At 44.5% G+C, this 21,356-nt stretch overlaps 1 protein-coding gene across 2 annotated transcripts in view; it reads left to right on the top strand.

The window, feature by feature from the left end:
* CPVL (carboxypeptidase vitellogenic like) overlaps positions 1–21,356 on the top strand; it is a 96,377-nt gene that overhangs the window by 35,650 nt on the left and 39,371 nt on the right. For both annotated transcript variants that reach the window (XM_084897027.1, XM_084897028.1), the window contains exons 6-9: positions 1,436–1,515; positions 6,155–6,221; positions 18,510–18,632; positions 19,132–19,263. In XM_084897027.1, the coding sequence (XP_084753153.1) occupies positions 1,436–1,515; positions 6,155–6,221; positions 18,510–18,632; positions 19,132–19,263 (402 nt within the window). The remainder of the gene's footprint in view (positions 1–1,435; positions 1,516–6,154; positions 6,222–18,509; positions 18,633–19,131; positions 19,264–21,356) is intronic.

The raw sequence follows: 21,356 nt of genomic DNA, 5'->3' as shown, positions 1-21,356 counted from the left end.
ATGATGTGACTTCCCGATGTCATGGTTATTATATGGTGGCAGGACTCCTAACCTTTCCAATAGAATTCTAGATATAAAAAGCCAAAACTGGTCTCCTTCACTGTCACAGCGGGCAGAATGCCTCTTCTCGGCACAGAAAGCACACTTCTCCTTGGGAAGTTCTTCTGAAACTGAGTCCAATAAGCTGCAGAGTAGGAGTGTGAATGTAGGACCAGCTTCTGCTTTCTTTAACCCCTCTCACTTCCCAGATGGTTCAAAAAGAAAACAAGTAAATAGCGAGGAAAAATGTCCCAGAATTCTTGTCCCTGCTCTTCCCCATCAACCATTCTCTTTCCTGGTCAGTAATTGCATCCCAGATAATAAAGAAATATGCAAATGGTCCTCATGCCCTTGCACCTTCTCGCCCTCGTGCTGGGTCTAGGGGACCTGAAGCCGGGCCAGGGGACCTGAGGCTACACACCCCACCCTGCAGGGCTTGATAGGGGACCTCAGGCTGCACCTGGCACCAGGCTGGGGGACCTGAGGCTGTGCCTCCTCCCTGTGGAGCTTGATGGGAGTGAGGCTGGCAGGGTCTGGGTCTTGCACAATTTCATGCGGGTAGGCAGGGTGCACCTCAGACTCTGACAGGAAGGAGATTTTCATATACATTTTACTAATTTTCTTTCATCTCTGACACTTCTAAAGGGCATATAGTAATATTAAAACATTTCCTCTAATTAGCCCCCTTTTAATGTGCACGAATTTTGTGCACTGGGCCACTAATATTAAAATACACATTGAATTAAATGTCCTGTTCCCTGTGTGTTTCAGGGGGAAAATATTTATATCCTGTGGGTGGTGTCTTCCTTAGACAAATTATTCATGCATAATAAGTAGTAGCTTCTTTTAGTTACAACTCAGTTATCTATGAACTTCTCGGTAGAAGGAAACATGAGTTTAAAACTAAATGTTAATTGTTTTAAAACCTCTTGTCTACTGAAGGTGAAAGGGGTTAGTGGCCATACTTTTCACACAATCTGGGACCTCCAGCCTAGAGAGTTCCTTCTTGGCAGGACAGCAATGCACTCTCCAGGTTTCAGAGAGGAGACAGCTGTAGGTCTTTGATACTGTAGCAGGGGCAAAGGAAAGGTGAATTCCTGGTCCTTAAATCAACATCTGGCAGGGTCCCCACAGCGAATCAGGACAGCTCGGCCACTGACTTAGGGCAGAGTTTTGTGCTGATGCTTTGTATTCGGGCTTGGAGGGGGGAAGGGAAGTAGGTGGAAGGTCGCATCCTCCTGGGAGGATGACTAAGTGCAGATGGCGATGGCACAAAGCCCAGGTCAGAGGCGTGGCCCTTGGAACAGGTCTATTTCCTTCCGGTGTGGTGACCCGCTGCAGGGCTCCAAAGCACATGTTTCTCTGTGGTTATACCTGCTCGTTATTTCCCCTTCAGGTGGGCACAGGTTTCAGCTTTACTGATGACCCCCAGGGATATGCAGTCACCGAGGATGATGTGGCTCAAGACTTATTCAGGTAAGAGGCCCTGGCTCTCTCTTCAGACTCAACCCTTTTCTCTTTCAGCAGGAAAGTGCTTGTGGTAGTAGAAATATTACTGATTGGTCCTCCCAGCACTAGTATAATTCCCAAAGACATTTTTTAAGGCACACACGGTCTACTTTCCACTTTGTTACCTTATCCCTGATCATTGTAAAAGTGCCAGCAGAGAAAGTAACGAGGGGGAAAAGCTTAAGACATAATTATGATTGGATAAAGTATACCCTTTAAGAAACAATGGGAACAGAGCAGATTATTCAACCAAACGTGATCTTCAGACCTTTTGACCAGGTGCCTGGAGGTTTCTGTTGGCCATGCAACATGAACTTGGCATTCCAGGAAGCAGCATCTCATCTCGGATGTCTGTTCTTCCCCCAGGGTTCCCCCTCGTGTGGCCTTCGAGGCAGTTTTTCATTCTCTTGCATCTTCTCATGACTCTTCAGGCTAAAAGCTCAGCTCATTAGCTAGTCTCCTCCTTTCCCCTTCATCTTACAAAATTACTACTTTACTCAAAAAATTGAAGGAAAATGGAAAGTTGCAAGCTTGATCAAAAAGTATACATATAATTTCTTCCTTTCTTTTCTCTACATGACCATAGCTATTTTTAGTATATGCATGTATTTTTTAAAAGTAAGTGATCTTTCATATTTGTGCACGTTTTTCCAGCCTATAACTTATTACTAGAGACCAAGTCCTGAGTTCTTTCCAATTATTGGGCCACCACTCTTTGTAATTATTCACTCCAAGAACCCCAGTGGCCAGAAAGAGTTAACCGGCTCCTCGACCCCCAAACTCCTCCAAACACTCATTCTGCTAATTACTTGGTTAGGGAACCACAGCCAAGTCCAAAAGCGAAAATGAATCCAACAGAGTCAGAGGTTTTTCATCTGACAGAAAGCTTTCCGTTCTATTCTTTGTCCCCAGGCAGGTGGTGGGTTGGGGGGTAGGAGTGAGGGGACAGGAACTTCCTGCCTTTCTCCCGAAGACATCACTCTCTCCTCTGCTGTCTGACCCAGAAAAGAACATGGCTGCTGTCTCCTACACTTCATTGGCCAAGTGTTCAAGTGTCCCATTATTTGAACACTTCCACCCGGTTTCCAGGGGGGGATGCATAGGGCACCACCCTCATGTTTCCAGGTACAGTGGATCCTGGGAGCAGGTGGGGCAGATCCTGGCAGAGGTCCCCACCCCCGCCCCTCGGTCTGGTTCCTTCCCCTACCCCCTGCACAGATACACTCTCCATGGCTGTCCTTCCCAGTGTGCTCAAGTTCCATGTCGTTCTCATTTAGTACTGACTGTGGGCTCTCTTTTGGTTTAAATCCAAACCAGCTTAGTTGTTTAACTAGCAAACACCCCGGGGGCGGAGGTTCTGTATTAAAGAAACACATCAATCCCCTCTAAGCCAGGGGGTTGCAACTCTCCTTCCCCGCCCCCACCCAGGGTGGTCCCCGCTTCCAGCTGACCCTCCTTGTGGATATTTACTGCGGACATGTGGTCCATCTCCTCTTGCATGACATGTAAAGGGAACCTATTTCAAAGCATGCATTGTTTATAGCTGTTTGAGTTCTTTCGCTTTAGGCTCTCAGAACTGGAAAATAGCTAATCAAGGGTCGTGCAGAAAACTGACTTCAGCTGTTCCCTTCCTAGTTTACACTATTTGTTTCTTCTCTTCTGCTCCCCAGATGGGCGGTCGGAATAAAAAAGGTCTCTTTGAAACCTGTAAGGGGGCTACTGCTGGTTTAAAAATTAAACCTTTCTCCTTCTCCCTTTGAAAACCACCTTTCTTCTGAAAACCCCATTTCTTGGGGCTATTACTAGTAAGGAGAAGATTCCTCCAGGGACATCTGACAGTCACATTCAGGCTGCTTTTCTGTGTTTGGAAATGAAACGTTTTCATGATCAGATGTTTAAATGTTTGTGTCTCCTTTGTTTCTGTTCTTCGAGCTTGAATTGTGCTATTGAGCCACAGAGCCTCTCCGGTTTAGAAAATAAAATAAATGTGCCAGAGAATCATAACTTTACTACCTTTGACTTGGAGTATTCCACCGCTATTGATCGATTGCCTGCCCTGTGCTAGACCCCATTCCTGGTCTGGGGTCACAGAATCAGCAAGCCCACGGCCCTGTTCTCGCGATCGCTCCATGCTCCTTTCTCACAGCTAAATGGAAATGGTAGCACTATTCTATTCCACGTGCTGGAGTGCATGGGCAATGATGTCTATTGCTGCACAAAGTCTCACAACCACGTGACTATGAGATAGCCATGTGTTCGGTGAGAACGTGGCCCGATCCTCACAGGTTGGAGAAGATCATGGCCCAGTCACTCCAGAGATGGAATGAATGAACGCAGATGGTGGGCCCCATCTGTGGCAACAGCAGGAAACCACTAAGATTCCTCTTGCTCAGCTTGTTTTGGGAAAGCATTGGTGACTAAAGATGCTCCTTGTTTGGCTTGTGTGACTATGAAGCTTTTATTTAGATTATTTTAACCTCAGTCCTCCCGAACGTCTTATATTTGTTGTGCCTCTGCCACTGTCAGACCCAGTGCTGTCTTGCGTCTCTCGAGCATTGTCATTTTCACACACCTTCTCGGACCCGAACTTGTCTTCCCTTTTTGGGTCTGAGGAGTATTTTCTCTAGTCATTTTCTCTTACAAGCTCTGTTTCTTCCTGTTGTCTTTCAATGCACCTTTCCGCCATCAGGTAGCTTTTGACTTAAATTCTAATTATTCGAGAAGGTCTTGGATCAAAGCCAGCAAGGTTGTCAAATAAAATTGCCTGAAAGTGGCATGCTTCCTGGTGCCTAAACACATGCATGGAGTTAGTGCACACACACATGCGTACACACACACACACACACACACACACACATTATGTATTATATATTCTAGCAATTTCACTTCAAAAATTTGAATTTTTATGTGACCATAATGCTACATTACAGTTTTAGGCAAACCTAGCATGTAACAAGAAGAATCCTTGAGTAAAACACAGTTAAATGAGCAAGTGCCATATGTACTAGTAAATCTAACTCATTAAATTTATCTTTTTTTTTAATTTGTCATTCCCATTTAAGAAAGACCTACCAAGGGCTTGCTATTATTAGCTTTTTTGTTGTTGTTCTGATCTTACTGTTAAGTTAAAACTATGATAACTTCAAGCAGGGCCTTGCATTGATTACTTCAACTAGATTGTCCTGGCTTCCTTCGAGCTAGAAGCAACTAAGATTGCCAGGTAAAGGGCAGAGTGCTCAGTTACATTTGAATTTCAGATAAACAATGAATACTTTTTTAATCTAAGTATGTCCTATGCAATATTTGGAACATGCTTATGCTAAAACATTATTTGTTGTTTATCTAAAATTCTAATTTAATTGGGCATCTTGTATTTTTATTTGCTAAATCTGGCAACCCTCACAACTCAACAACAAATTCTCCAAGCAAATAAGCTTTAACCTAAGGCATATGGCTAAACTGAAATGTACTAAATTAAATTATCTATTGCCTTTTCCCAATTAGCAGGAAGAGCGAAAGGGAAGTGGCTTTTAGCCTAAAGGTGAGAGAGGGAAGGGAGGAGGATCAACTCCTATTTTTTTCTGTGCTCCAAAGCCAGCTTATTGTCAGCACTCACATGGAAGCTGTATAGAGCAGTTTCCCAGACTTACTTGCTCCAAAGATCTTAGTTTCTACAAATAATAAATAGAGAAGTATGCTGAAACTCTCCGGTAGTGTATAATGGTGGGTTTTTATGGAGCCTTTGGAAAGTAAGTGTAGCCAGGATCATGGGGGTTGTAATGACCCAGTTGTGCCTCTCTGTAAGCCTGGAACTTCCTCCTCCTCCTGATTTTGCAGGGCGTCCTGCCTTTCATCTTTCCTGGGTGGTTCATGGCTTTAAGTCCCTCAGCAGGAAGCTGGAACAAAATCCCTGCCTGGCTCCTAAGGCATTGCAAGCTGGGTGAAAACAGTCACAGAGCGTCTGAGTTTCACACGGTTTTATTTCCTTGTGTCTGTTTAAGTCGGTTTCAGCATCACTCACCCAAGTGGCTTTGGCATTCTTTAGTAAATATGATTTTTTGGAGCCTAGAGGCCATGGTACATTTCCTTCCATACCTGTGGCCTTTCAGTGACTTCCTTTAGAGTACAGTCATTTCACATCTTTTCTGTGTTTGGTTATTAAAAACACTGACAGACAGGGGGCCCCATTAGAAACGTTCAGGGTTGCCCACGGGGAGAGGGAGGTGAGCACTGAAGGTTCCCATTACCTCACCACAAACCCGGGTTAATGAGGTCACAGGGTTTGCAGAACTGCCTCCAGGTGAAAGCCTGGATTGCAGGGCTCAAAGTAAATGATCCAAGTTGCTAACCCAGAGATTTGCAAACATGCCCAGGGTGTTGATGTCCACTTGTCTCAACTTCTGAGTATCACAAAGTAAGACCATAAGTACTTTCTAACCATCAAGTATGGGGTGTTGTGCACATGAGACATGGACAATGATGCCTGCAGGAGCTTACGCCATCATGGTACCCAACTCACATGTGAAACGTATTGTGCAAAGGCTTGGACTGGGTAGCATGAAGCCTTTCCGACTCCATGTGATTTTTCTTGCTGTGCTTTTTGCAGCGCCCTAATCCAGTTCTTCCAGTTGTTCCCTGAGTACCAAGAGAATGACTTCTATGCCACCGGAGAGGTGAGTTGAAATCATGTTTTCTTGTGGTCTTCCAAGAGGACTGGAATATCTTAGCGGATAGCATCTGTCAGTCTTCTAAAGAGATTGTTCACTCCTATTTTTCTCAGTAGTTTACATTTTAAAATACCACTGTGAGCTCATAGGTTGTAATTTCTGTTTGATGTTTTAAAATTTCCTGCTCAGATTGTCCCACATTTGATCAATGGGTGCCCCTCTGTCTGGTTCCTATGTCCTTTTGACAGATCTCCATCTCTTTGAGCACGACTGCGCTTTTGGCACAAATATATTTCTAGAATTATCCTGTGCTTTCCCTGAAACCAATCATTTCTTCAAGGAATCTTGGTTCCTTTTAATAGGGAATGGTATATAGAAACCAAGACCCGAGTACTAAGTGTGCTCATTACTACTGGGATGCAATTTCGTTTAGATTTGGTCTACGGACAGAGATAGGAAACAAAATGGTATAAAGTCATCCCATCATTCTATTTCAATGTCACAAGCTTCTCCCCTCCTTCAATTCTGTATTTGTATGCCCCTATGAAGACCAGCGTTTTTGTGTGTGTGTGTGTGTTTTTTTTTTCACTTTGAAGACCAGGGTTCCCAACAGCATAGGTGTATTTATTCTTTTGCTCAGTCTTACAACGTATGCAAAAATGGTTTCACAATTACTTACCACCACAACAAGAAACCTCCAAGTTACTGTCAATATTTTTGCTGTAATTATTTTTGTCATTAGATTATTATTTCACTGCAGGTTTAAAAAAAGTACTATGTTTAAAGGTTATAAGAATTGATTCTCTTTTTAGAGTGATATGTTACAGTTGAATATACAGGTTCACGTGCATATATTGGTTTCAATTTTGGGATTTGTTTTTTCTTTCATTTACATTTAAGGTTATTTTAAAAATGTGCAGCAGACAGTATTTTGAGGCCAGAAAAATTTATAGGTGCTGGAAATACAGTTGTGAGCAAAACAGAAAAAAGTTCCCTGCCTTTATATATTCTAAGAGAAGACAGTGATAAATAAAAAAGAAATATGCACTGTACAGTCATGCAATGACAGGTGTCATGAGGAGGAAAAAGCAGGGTTATGGTTATACAGTGATGGAAGTGCTGCTTAGGACAAAGTGGTCAGAGAAAGACTCTCTGGTAAGGAGACAAATAATGTCATAGGTTGGCTGTAGTATCTGGAAGAAAAGCTTTCCTGGAAGGAGGAACAGCAAATGCAAACACTCTGAGGTGGGGACAGGCTTGGTGTACTCAAGGGAAAGCACAAAGCCACCGAGGAAAAAGCCAAGATGGGGAGGGCAGGCAGGTCATGTGGGGCCCTGATGCCCATGGTAGAGTTTCAGTTTCATTCTAAGTGTAATGGGAAATCATTGCAGGGCGCAGTGAAAGAGTAGTTAGAATCAAATTCAATTCAACACATGTATATTGAGTATCTACTGTGTCAGAGGTATTGGATAAGTGTTGGAAATTTAATGATTCATATGACATTGACTCCATCCTATAGCTGAAAGTAACAATTTAAGCACAGTACAGAATGAAAAGTGCAATCAGAGAAGCAGCTATAAGAATAAATAGCACAGGAGAGTGCAAATAGTTACTTCTCAATATGGGATCATCAGGAAAGGCCAGGCAGAGGAGGCAAAAGTTTAACTGCATTTTGGAGGATGAAGAGGGGTATATTACTCTAGGCCCTTTTGCTTGCAAGTGACAGAAACCCTATTCAAGGTGGCTTAAGGCAGACTGACTTGATAAGGCTGGATATGGGTGCTCAAACATAGTCATCGGAATCTTGTCATTCATTATCTCTCAATCCACTCACTTGGTTTTGCACTTCACTGGTTTTATTCTTATATAAGTTCTTTCACCTGTGCCCTTGCCCCTCCAGCCCCTCCGGAGCTCTGGTATAGCCTACCAGTTCAACTTATCTTTCCCAATAATCCAACCCATATTCCTGAATCTCATATGATCCATTTGGATCCCATGCCCATTCTAAAACTAATAACTGGCGTTGGGGGGTGGGATATCAAACTGGCCAGAGTGGAACCTGAGGGAAGGATCATAGTGGGGCCTTCACCCCCTGAACTGCAGGCCTGGGAGATGAGTGGTCTCCACAGGACAATCCAAGTGATGATACCCAAGTGATGAGGGAGGGCTGGGAGGATTCTGGGCCAGCACAAATCACAGATGTCCACTCAAAGGGACTCACCATGAAAAATAGACTTTGTTTTCCAAGGAAATCACTAGTTAATGGATCTGGGAGCTCCCTTCTCTTCAGCCTGCATTCTTCTAAGCCATTTGGAAAGGGCATTCTGATTGCTTATTTTTTTTAAAGCTAAAAAGCTAATTATCCCTTTGGGATTATTTGGGATCTCTACCAATAATTCCCTGCTATTCCCTGCCTTTTAACCTATTTCAAAGGGGCAGGAAGAGACCCTCCCATCATTCTTGATAGCAACCTTGGAGAATGCCCAGTCCCCACCCCCACCCCACCCCCCACCCACCCACAGAAGAGCCATCGGCCTAGAGTGTAATCCCTTGTCTTGCAAATAATGTGGGGATGTTGGTAACTATGATGGTGAACTTCCAGCAAAGCTGCCAAATTCCGGATGGACAGTTTGTCTATTTCACATCTGCCTGGTGGTTTCCACGCATGTAATTTCTGATGTGGGTAGGAAAGGGCCATTTCATTTTTACGTGCTTTGCTGCCAGGATGGATACGTTTAAGGAAACCTGTGCCTTCCAAGTGATGAAGGAAGACTTGAGCCAGGGCAGGCAGCCCTTCATAAAGGCTCCTTGGGATACATCGAATCTGGGGGCACGCCACCTAGAAGGAAGACCCCAGATTCGATAAATAAATAAAGCCTAGATGGTTTATTGTTCTTAGAAAGCCATGTTTCTGCAGGCTGGTTTGCTCTATCTGGTCTTTTGTTTCACGGCAGGATGGAGAAGTGGAAGGCACTCGGTAAATAAGCAGTCATGGCGGGCCTTGCCTCTCTCTGGATGATTCCAAACATGCTCTTTAATGTCTGAAGCCTTCTGCTTCTCATCTTCCCATCAGAGGGGTGGGTGTGTAAATTAGATCACTTCCAGGGGTAGTTTACTTTACCAGAAATCCAACTGGAGTTACCTACATGTACTCTTAAAGCATCTGTGGGCCATTGCAGTTTTAATATAATACCACCCACCCTTCCTGTCTCCACCACAAAAAAAAAAAAAAAAGAAGAAGAAGAAGAAGAAGATATTTCAAGAAGAGGACAGTTTTTTTCCCTTCTGAACTCTTAATTTCCTTGCAATCTTTGGGAGATTGAACAATTAATGCCACTCAATTTGTAGAATCGTCCTTGGAAAATAAATAGGTAAACTAGAGAGGGTTTTCAGCTTCTCGGTGCAAATGCCCTGGACCTAAATGTCCTTGACCTGTGAGTACTATGGATGAGGGTAGCCTAACTCTCCAAGGGTCTGGAGCAGCTCTTCTGTGCCCCAACTTTCATGCAAGGAAGTCTGGAAGCAATAATAGTACCTACTGCATAGGGTTGTTTTGAGCGTTTAATTAGGTAATCCTCCTCAAATCTTTAGCAGAGTGCCTGGCTGTGGTGAGTGCCCAACACATGATGACTATTATTACCATTCATGGTGAAAAGCTGCACTAATGTCTCATGGCTCCAAAGCCAATGGCTTAATGCATGAGGCCTGGAGCTGGGCGCTTAGAAAGCTCTTCTCACTTGGTTGGGGATGTGGCTTTGTCTCCCCTGTCATCCTGACGTCGTCTTTAAAAGAAGTGGTTGCTTCATCTACGGGTTGACAGTGCAGCTCATAAGCTGATACTGGACATTTTGGAGAGCAGATGCATCAGAAGCAACCCCAGGCTCCTCGTTGCTCCCTGTGGACCATGGCGAGACCATGGCGAGACCACGAGGCTCAGTGCGGCCCTCAGTCAGCGCGACGAGGAAGGACTGCTTTCTCTCCATGTCTGCCCGGAACACCAACTGGAATTAATTTGCTCTAAAGAGAGAAAAATGTGTCTGTAAATCACCCTCCTCCAGGCATGAGCAAAAAAGAACTTCAAAGAGGAGAAACAAGCTGCGTTTAATTCACATCATTAACTTGCTTTCAAAGTGTTATTCTTTCTGAGCCAGCGACTATTGGAGAGGTGCCTCTTGTTCCTGGGGTGCAGGCCCACTTAGCCTCCTCGCCAGGGGACACGGGCCCAGGGAGACCTTAAACCAAATGGCCCTCCATTGTCCTCGGAGCATGTGGCTTTCTGTCCACCCGTGAAGGACCCAGCGCTCATGGGGCGGCGGCAGTGCATGGGCGGATGGAGCTCTTTCGAAGGCACAGGGCGCCTGGTGGAAACTCTGGCTGCTCTTCCGATCAGCGGAAGGGGCCTCTGCTCCTTAGAAGCCATTTTGCAACCATGGCTAATTTCAGGGCCCAATAAAGGCAAAACTTGGAAGCTATTTAAAAATTAGTGAGCTTAATAGGATACTTTATCTTCATTTGCATGAGCGAAGTCCTGCTGGCATCAGGGAGCCTGACAGCCTTGATTGAAAGCATCATGGTTCACTGGGCTGGGAGAAACAGGAGGGGCAGGCTCCCTGTAGGCCTGAGCCATGTTTGTTTAATGGTTTCATATAATACTGAGCACATTACATATATATATATGTATATATTGATTTCAGAGAGAGATGGCAACATCAGTGACGAGAAACATTGATCGGCGTAGCATCCTGCACACTCTGACTGGGGATCAAGTCCACAACCCGGGCATGTGACCTGACTAGGAAGTGAACCATGACTTCCTGGTTCATAGGTTGATGAGCCACACTGGCCGGGCCTGAGCACATTACTTAATGAATGTTAGAGAGTGGCTTCTTCCACGGCTGTTACTAGATGAAATGAAAATATCAGTGGTATTTCTCTCCAGCTTCCTTTCATGGCCCTTCTCTCCCTGTACTTCCCAGGCCTGGGGGCCCTCCTTCCTACATCCTTATTTCCCAGGGCTATCCCATGCCCCACTCACTCTCAGCCTTCCTTTCCTTGACTGTATTGTGCTCAGATTCTATTTTCCAACACTTCCTTTATCTCCATCGTGATTTATTGTTTCTCTCCTCCATTCTGACTTGTTATCAGCTCGCTATCTATTAGAAAGGATCTGAAAAATTAAACGTATTCCCAATAGACTTGTATTTGACTACAGCAGCAGCTGCCAACCTTTCGGACCTCACAGATCACCAGGAGTCCACAGACCATGGGTTGGCGACTGCTGGACTGGAGTACAGAGCCTAGACCATAAAAATATATTTGTAATGGGGAATTTCAAGCAGGGACTTACAAGTTGTGGGGTGACATCTAAGGTGTGTGGGGTGGGAGAACTCTTCTAGCAGTGGGCCTGTCCTCATTCTTTGTAGGTCTGCACCATTATCCCATCAGCCCAGGCTGTGATCATTGACTATGGTAGCTGGAAGTGGTCCCAAGGATTCACTTGTTTTATTTGTAGGTCTTGTTTGAGGATATTTATTGAGAGTGGATCATATGACAGGCATAATGCTAAGCACTGTTTCATGGCTTACGTTGCCTAATCCTCACAGCTACCTTACGAAGCTGACACTGTTATTGTCATTCTCATTCTACAGATGAGATGACTAAGGCTCAGAGAGGTTAGGGAGGCCTTACTAAGGACTCCCAGCCAGCTCCAGAGCTGGCTAAAAATTGTTACCCTGCTTGTGGAGGTGCAATCTGGAGCCTGGGTGCCCTCTCTTCGAAACTGCACTGCCTCTGAGACCTGCCTCTTCCCATAAAACACACCCACTTTCTATAGAAGGGAGTCAAACATCCTTCCCATACTTTGTGCAGAATCTTTCAACCTAACACAAATGGAAAAGACGTAGCTTCTTGGATGTGCCTGTCTTTCTGGCCAAGACTTAGTTTTTAATCATAAAGACTTGGCTTTGATCACCAAGTTTTATGGGGCAAATGGAAGTTTCAAGTGATGTAAAGGCTTGACGTCCTCGGAATGCAATTATTTCCAAAAGCTTGGAGCTTGCTGAATTTTATGAGATAACATCCAAGCTGCTTTAACTCTGAAGCTCACGACAAATGTCTCTTTTCAGTTATGTTTATCTGACTTGCCAATATTTTCGTTTGGCATTGAGAATGGGTTGGTGACCATTTAATGCATTTAATCTTAGATAAGTTAAACTTTAAGCTGCAACCTGAAAAACTGAACAGGGACATATGGAACTGTTTGCAAATTAGGCCTGAGGCTTTTGGATAGCATATCTGAGTGGAGTCAGCGCATGTTTACTGATTCCTTGGTTCCATGGAAAAGAAGATGAGTAAATGGGAAATCATTATAACTTTGTTTGAGGTGACCCACCATGCTGCCACCTGGGTAGTGCCTGATTAGATGGTGGGGACAGGAAATGCTAAGTTTTATCTATTATGCAGCTTCAACCTTCTGATTTTATCTGTGGTTCGCAAACAAAGGCCTCAATTTGTTGACCATGGCCTGATGTCTGTACTCTTTGTTTAAAAGTCAAATTATCTATAGTCTCTTTAAACATAAGGATTTATTCATCTGGTTGAGTCACCTGGCTGCAAGCTAGGTTTCTGCCAAATCCACACAAGATCACTTGCAGGGGAAGGGGAAGGCAGGTGCATCTTTTTCACCTATGCTTGTAGTCATTGATGGAATTTTTTTTTAAAGCATCCTCTTGCCCAGCCAGTGTGGCTCAGTGGTTGAACCTTGACCTATGAACCAGGAGGTCACTGTTCAATTCCCTGATCAGGGCACATGCCTGAGGTTGTGGGTTGGATCCCCAGTGGGGGGCATGGAGGAGGCAGCCAATCAATGATTCTCTCTCATCATTGATATTTCTATCTCTCGTTCCCTCTCCCTTTCTCTCTGAAATCAATTAAAAAAGAAAGAAGAATGAAAAGAAGCATCCCTTTAATATGAAATAAGAATTTATCATTTGGAAGGCAGCATGTCTTTTTGCCTAAATTTATGTAGCTAAAAGTTGGGTACAGATCTAAATGTGGTTTTTTTTTTTTCTTATGCCTACTCCTGTAGATTCTGAGCTCCTTTTCAAGCTCATGTTCCAGAGCAATAGATGTTTAGATAAAGTCATATTGTTGTTAGAAGCCATATTTTTTTCTTTTAATTGCAGCAGTGTGGTCATGAAATTGGATGACGCATGGTCTAGAAATGTCTAGGAAGTTGTAGAGATTACCACAATACCAAAGTTTCAGCTTTCCCCATTCATTAATTTTCTGAAGTGGCCCTTTTTAAGGCCACACCTCTTCCCTCCTCAGAGAAAATAACGGTCCCGTGAAATTAGATTCTACCCCCAAGGCTGGATGAAGTCAAGGTCGCCCTTGCTTAATCCTGTCCTCTTGGCCGCTGCTTCCTGTGTTACTCCATTAGGTTTTGTGGTTTGCAATCCGTGTATAAAATTTTCTCCAAGGCATATTTCCTCTGATCACCCCCATAAGTGTTGGGGGGAGGGGAGGGCTCTACCATAGTCTGTGTCAGCTAAAGGACACGGCACTGGTGTGATTCTCCCCAGAAGGGCAGCCCACCTTGTCCCCTACTGGGGACGTGGAGAAGTTCTGAGCATCCCCTAGGAACTTCTTCAAAGAGACTTTCATGTCAGCTGGAGTGCCTGGGGTGTGGGGGTGGAACAGGCAGAAAGGTGTAGAATGACCCTGATCTTCCTCAACATAACAGGGCTGAGGTTGACACCCACCCCCCTTTCCCACTGGCCAAGCAGAGGGTGGGAATGAGGGGCTGTGGACGGTGACACTGTGTGTGTCCGGGTCGAAGTGTGTCTCATTTCAAAGGCCATTGCTCATTATCACCCATAAAACTGCATGTTCACCATAAAATGCACACTTAGAAGCAAGGCAGAGAACGAAAATGTATTAACTGCATTTTTTTTTTAACAACTAAACTTGAGTAAGAAATGTAGACCACTGAGAGAAGCTTAAACAATAGTAACTGCTAACACATGTGAAATTTCTGTATAGAGGACATTGTTTCCATTATAGTATTATTCTCCGACACGATTTTTTTCTTTCTTCAGGAGGAGGAGATTAAAGCTAGGTTTTAGATACGAAATGTTTTTCCCTCCCTTAAAAGTCACCGGTTGCAGGGAGAGATATGGGAAGTCTGCTACGAATATTGTTGAAGCATGTAAGAAGGGAGAGATTCAGACGGAATACACAGTTACAAGTTTTTTAAAGTCCAATTTCATTGTGCTTTTACACATCTGGATAATTAACCAAGCATTACATTCTCCCCAGACTATTTTTACAAGTACAATGTGCTCTTAATGTGATTTCCATTAGGCTGTTCCAAACATCATTTAAGAACTCAGAAAGATCGCAGACCGAGATTCAAAACCACTGCTCCCCGGTGCTATGGAGACCTTGCTCTCTCCTGGGGGACATAAAAGACGGAGCTGAATGCTGAGATCCTTCTGATGCAACAAGGAAGGCTGGAGGCTCGCTGCTGCTTTACGTCTCAGCGTCCAATACACATGTTTCTGTGGCTGAGTTCCCCATCTGAAGGTCACTGCTGAGTTCTAAACTAATGCGTGCCCAGATACTCTCTGGCCTCGCCTTTCTGCTTTCCTTTTATCATCACTTTGATGCTGTTCTGAGCCTTTATGAGGCCAGGGCCTAACCCCATGGTGGAAGGTTAGCGGGAATTCACAGACTTCGGGAGCCTCGTTGGCCAGCTGCTGCCCACATTGGTGAGCGCCAGAGCGAGATCAGAGGAACCGCAGGGCTGGTTTGTTGCCTTTGTCCTTGTAACAGGCAGAGCTCGGAACAAAAGAAGCAAGAGTTCATAAAATTACAGGATCCCAAGTACAAGTCCGGAGGGGCTGTTGAGCCCACCTCTAATCCAGCAGACAGCCACACCTCAGTTCTTCCTCCCAAATAAAGGGTTCTAATATATATATATATATATATATATATATATATATATATATATATATATGTCCAGAAAAGGGAACACTGGGCAAAATAAAACAGGATTTATGATTTATGGTCTGGTTGCCTTTGTGTGGGCCCGTGGTGATCAAAGAATCATTAACTTGAGAAATAAATAATCGAGGAAGAATAAACAAGTCTTATCTTGCAAAAAAATAAATAAAAAGAAGAAACATCTGTCAACAGCAGAGCCAAAATAATTGCAATTTCACTATCCTGTTTCAGTCTGTTTTCCATAAAACGATCCTGTAATTGTCTTCTGTGTGACAGCCGGAGTCACTCAGCCAGGGGGATGATGAATGGGGATGGCAGCGAAGGATTTGTCACACTGACACGGGCAGGGAAGTGTGTGATAGTCATTAGGAAGGAAAAACGAGGTAAACACCATCATGGTTAGGTTAGCAAATGCGACTGAACGTTGAGGAATCTGTTTTAGATGTTGTTACAGAACTACCCACCTCACTTCTCGTTTTCCAGAAGTGGCCAGCTTAGCAGGCCTGTCGTGGATAAACCCAAGGTTGAGCCCCCACTTGGGGGACCAGAGACCCATAATCTATTCCAGGTCTATTGACTGGAAGATGATTTGATGTGAGAAATGGGAGCCATGGAGGCAGCCAAGCCTGGATAGAATTCCAGCCAGGCATGTGATGGCAATGCACAGGCCCTTGTTTCCATCATTTTAAAATATAGGAAGATAAGGTTAACCTTATTTAGCTTAAATTAAAGTAAGTGGAAAAGCCTAGTTTTTAATAGAAGCTCAGAAATTGAGTGGGTGTTTGTTCTTAATTTCCTGCCTGGATATATCCCAGATACTCATGATGGTCATAATGGGGGAGTGCCCTCAGAATCTGGCTGCTTTAGCCTATGTTTGTCATCACTACCTGGTTAGTAAGTTAAAATACATACCCTTCCATCTCAGAAGGAGAGGTGTTTTATTGCCAGGTTTTATAATGAGACAGCCGTCAACCCCTCTGAGCCTCAGTGTCCACATTTTGCAATGGGAACAGTGCTATCTCCAGCATATGATCATGGCCTGAAATAAATGAGAGCTCCCAGTCTCTGAACTACCGGCCCGTGGAGAGCCTTGGAAATGTTGTGAAGGGTCTGTAGACTCAGATGTACCCACATAATGCCTCTAGTCTACTTTGCATTGCTGTTCTTCAAATGCATTAGGTTAATTCAAGATTAATTCAACAGCTGCTTATTGAGCACTAACAAATAAACAGCATCAGGCAGAAACAAGCAGACCGATATACCTGTGTTCACTAACCTTTTAGTCTGGGTGAGGGAATAACAATTCAAGATAAACAAGTAAAAGAGTGTTAGCAAGTGATTAGGAATAAGATAAAAAAGGAGAGAAGGGGACTAAAAAATGTTAAAAAAAAAAAATAGGAGGTGTGACAATTATACACACACACACACACACACACACACACACACACATACTAGAGGCCCGTTGCACAATATTCATGTAAGAATAGGCCTTCCTTCTCCTGGCTTCACTCCCAGCCACCTAAGATCCAGCAAGTCCTTGCTTCTGTCCAGTAGCTCCCTCTGCTACCCCCTTCCCCTCATCATGCCCCTACCAGCCCCGCTCTGTGCCTGCATATACAAATTAACCTCCAATTTTGTTTGGGTTAATTTGCATACCCACTCTGATTGGCTGTGGGCATAGCAGAGTGATGGTTAATTTGCATATTTCTCTTTTATTAGTTAAGATACACACACACACACACACACATACACACAGAGATGTATTGATTTCAGAGAGGAAGGGAGAAAGAGAGAGAGAGAGAGAAAGAGAGGGAGGGAAACATCAATAATGAGAGAGAATCATCAATCAGCTGTCTTCTGCATGCCCCCTACTGGGATCGAGGCCCCAGCTCTAGCATGTACCGTGATCTGGAATCAAACCATGACCTCCTGGATCATAGCTTGATGCTCAACCACTGAGCCATTCTGGCCAGGCAAAAAGGAGGTGTGACCATTTTAGATAGGGTGGCCAGGAAGGCATCCCTTAGAAGGCCTCCCTGAAGGAAGTGAGGGAGTTAAGCGTGTGGGTATATCTGGGAGACCATTCCTGGTGCCGGGAACTGCTGCTGCAAAGGCCACGGGGGGAGCAGTGAGCATCACAGTGATGACTGTGGTCCCACACGTGCTGGAGAGGAATGAGCAAGAGGGTGGAGGGGATCATGTTAGTGAAGTGATCAGATCACATCAGCCCTTATGTCTCAGGATAAACCCTTTGCTCTTCCTCTGAGGGAAGTGGGAAGTCCTTGGGTTTGAGCAGAGGGGTGGCATGATCTGCTTTATCCAGACCCCTGCCCTGACAGTAGCCTGGACAAGGGGGAGGGTGAAAGCAGGGGCCAGCTAGGAGGCTACTGCAACAGTCCGGCTGAGAGATGGTCTACCTGGAACAAAGCGGTGAAGCGGGGGTGTGAGAAGACATGTCAATGATGGACTTTTGTGGGGTATCAGAGCTGAAGAATGGCACTTGCTCTTGGCCTAAGCAGGAGAAGGTCAGAATTTATGGGAACGGAAAGGGAGGCTGCAAGGAGACCTTGGGATGGAGCTGCATTTTGAACAGGTGAAGTTTAATATTAAACATGTTAAGTAAGAAAGTGACGTTTGGAAAAAATACAAGTTGGCTTTAAACTATTACTGAACTCATAGTAGCGTTTTCAGCATACTCTTAAAAGCAGCATTATTATTATGTTTGTGTCCACGAAATGTTTCAAAACCGGAAAAGAACCTTATACTGGAAAAGGTTGGATATAGAGGTGCGTTCAAGTGACAATTTTAGTGGACAATAAGTAGTGTTTCCCATTTCTTCTTCCTTGAGCACACGCTGATGTCAAAACTTGTGTCATTATACAGAAGTTGAGATCCTAATTCTGGCCTAGAGATTTAAAAACTAAAATAAAATAAACCTTTTAATGGAACTTTCTCTAAGAAAAGCCAAATGGAGCAGAATTGTGTTCATTGGTCCATTTTTCTTTACTGTTTTGAAAAAAGATGAAAACGCTCACTATTCCATGTTCATGCATTATTTTTGTATGTTCCTAACCTGTGACATGCATGTCACTGGGTGCAACTTGGGATGACAAAGGAATAAGAGACAGCACTCTCAGCTATTGTGGAATTTGCCATGTGAGGCTAGGAAAGTCTTGGTGTGATTGTGATTGTGATTGTGATTGTGATTGTGATTGAATGAGCTTAATAAACACGTGGTTTTGTCAGCATACATTTCTGATGGTTCATTTTAGCATCTGCCCTTCTCAGTCTTACGCAGGCAAGTATGTGCCGGCCATCGCACACTACATCCACATGCTCAACCCCGTCCTGACGGTGAAGATCAACCTGAAAGGAATCGCTATTGGAGATGCATATTCCGATCCTGAATCAGTAGGTGTCTCCTTTTCCTTTCCGTTTTGTTCCTTAAGGAGAATAAACTTCCTTTGATTTGATGGAGGCTCCTCTTACCTTGGAAATCAAACTGATAAAGATGTCTGATAATTCCAATCCTCTAAATTTCCCCAAATGTTTAAGGTGTAGGGGTGTATGTGTATGTGTGTGTGTGCATGTATATGTTTGTGTTATGTGGTGTGTGTTTGTAAAGTTGTGTCTATGTTGTGTGTTATGTATCTGTGTATTGCATGGGCGTGTTTGTACAACATGTGTGTGTGTTGTGTGTTTGTATATGTTTGATGTGTGGTGTGTTTATATTAGTACTGTGTGTTGTGTGGTACGTGGGTGTGGTTGTGTGTGGGGCTGTGTGATTGTCCTGCTTGGCTAATTCCAGCCCGAGATGGACAAATTACAAAGGGCTACTTCACCAAGTACACGGGCTTCCCTGACTTCTTCCACGCCCTATGGCTCTTGTGTTTGTCTCTTTTCTCCCCAGATCATAGGCGGCTATGCATCATTCCTGTTCCACATTGGCTTGCTGGATGAGAGGCAGAGAAAGTACTTCCAGAAGCAGAGCAAGAAGTGCATGAAATACATCAAGGAGGAGAAGTGGCTTCAAGCCTTTGAAGTGAGTCCTGGGGCCCATGTGGCCCGGAGCAATGAGAACCATCTGAGGGGTCCCGGAAGCACCCTGGTGCTCACACTGTTTGTTGTTGTTAGAGAAGGTGTATCTGTTATGCCATCCGAGCTCAGGAGGGAGACAGGGGACTCCTGATGGAGAGAAGGATGGTGTGGGCTTCTCTGAGTGTCCTGTGGCTCTATGTCCCACCTGACACCATGTCCTTCATTGACTGTCCTGACTTCTTTCAACACCACGTGGCCCTGAAGGCACGCCCTGGGTGAGGAGGGGAGGAGGCAGCCTGGAAAGTGGACCATGTGCTTCCACATCTGCTCTGAACCCTCTGACCCACCCTGTTAGCCACACACAGGGTTTCAGCCCAAGATGTGACCAGCATGTGTAACAAATGTCACCTGTTCCTGTGCCAGGAACCAAGATGGTAAAGCATAGTGATTAGAGACTTTTACCAAGAGCCTTTGGTATTTGTAAACATTGGCACATTGCCCCCCTAATATTGAAATTGAGAATCAAATAATGTGGTTATATTCTTCACCCTTGTTGTTATTTAAAATGTTAGACTCCGAAATATTAGGATACGGGAGGTTGGGATTGGTTTTGTTGTTCGCCTGTGCAGACAGAGATGAGGCTTAAGCAGTCTTTCTCAGGGGTTTTGCCACCTTTAGAATGGAGCCATCATGTGGATGAGGCCAGGTTCAGTTTGGAGGACTTGAACCTTTGTTACCGGAAGCTATTGGTGATGCTTGGCTAAGGGCACTGTTGTTGGGAAGACCGAGGCCTGCTGTTAATGGTCTTCTAGACGCCGCAGGTCAGCTGGTTCAGATCAAAGCAGGAGGCAGATTCACTTAGGGAGAAGGGGAGGAACATGAGTTATACTCCAGTCTGCCCGTGGGTGCCAGGGTTAGCACTACCTGAAACCCCAGGCAGTGCCTGCCCTGCCAGGAATTCTGGTTGCAGCCAGCTGTGCAGCTGGAGGGGGCACAGGAAGTCTCGGCTCCCCTTTCTCTGGATCAGGACACCTGCCGTGGCTGCGGAATGTGGTTCAGAATTTCTTGGGCGATTTTAAGTATGAAGGAAGAGGGAGCTTCATGGGGAGATGTAGGATCATTCTTCAATTCACAACAACAGTATTTTCTTTTTAAAAAATTCTCATCTGAGGATATTTTTTTCCATTGATGTGTGTATGTGTGTGTGTGTGTGTGTGTGTGTGTGAGAGAGAGAGAGAGAGAGAGAGAGAGAGAGAGAGAGAGAGAGAGAGAGGAGAGGGAGAGGGAGAGAGGGGGGGAGAGAGAGAGAGAGAGAGAGAGAGAGATATCCATTGGTTGCCTCCCATATGCACTCCTACCCAGGCCAGGGATCAAACTTGCAACTGAGGTACATGCCCTTGACTGGGAATCAAACCCTGGACCCTGTGGTGTGTGGGCCAACACTCTAACCACTGGGCACACGGGCCAGGGCCACAATGACAGAATTTTCAAGGCTGGTTTTGGGCTATCAACTGTGCTAGCATGAAAAGGACTAAACCTTTAGAATTTAGCATTCCTATCAAAGTTCACATCCTGGGAGACCCATCTGCAAGTGAGACATTTGATGTGTTTTTGGCAAAGCATACAGGGATTAAGCAGTGTCAAGAGCAAAAATATTTCATAGGCCCAAAGGGATAAGGAAGGCAGAAATATGCTTGTTGTACGTGAAGTGAACTAGCAGTTGTGGAATCCAGTGACCCTGTTTAAAAGTTCAAGTATTTTGTATATCCAGAGATAATGAGGAGATGGTGCCTGAGGTTAGGTAGCATCTCTCTCATCCCAGATTCATTAGGAAACAAAGAAAACACCCCAAACCCTGGAATGTCTCTCTGGCCACCGGTCCAATATCTTGAGTAAAGAATTAAAACATAAAGACTGTTGCTTTTTCAAGGGAAAGAGATAAAATGATTCTTAGGAAAGTTCGAAAATAGTGGTCAAATGTGTTTCAATATCAGTAATAGAAACTGTAAGAAATCCCAAAACCCAAGAGGAAAGCGCTGTCAGCATCGCAGGCCTAAATAACAAAGCCCGCCTGATGCTTTGCTCCTTGACAACGAT

The sequence above is a fragment of the Pipistrellus hanaki genome, assembly GCF_964339955.1.
Source record: "Pipistrellus hanaki genome assembly, chromosome: 10".
NCBI classification, from domain to species: Eukaryota; Metazoa; Chordata; class Mammalia; order Chiroptera; family Vespertilionidae; genus Pipistrellus; species Pipistrellus hanaki.
This window is presented reverse-complemented; position numbering and strand designations above follow the sequence as displayed.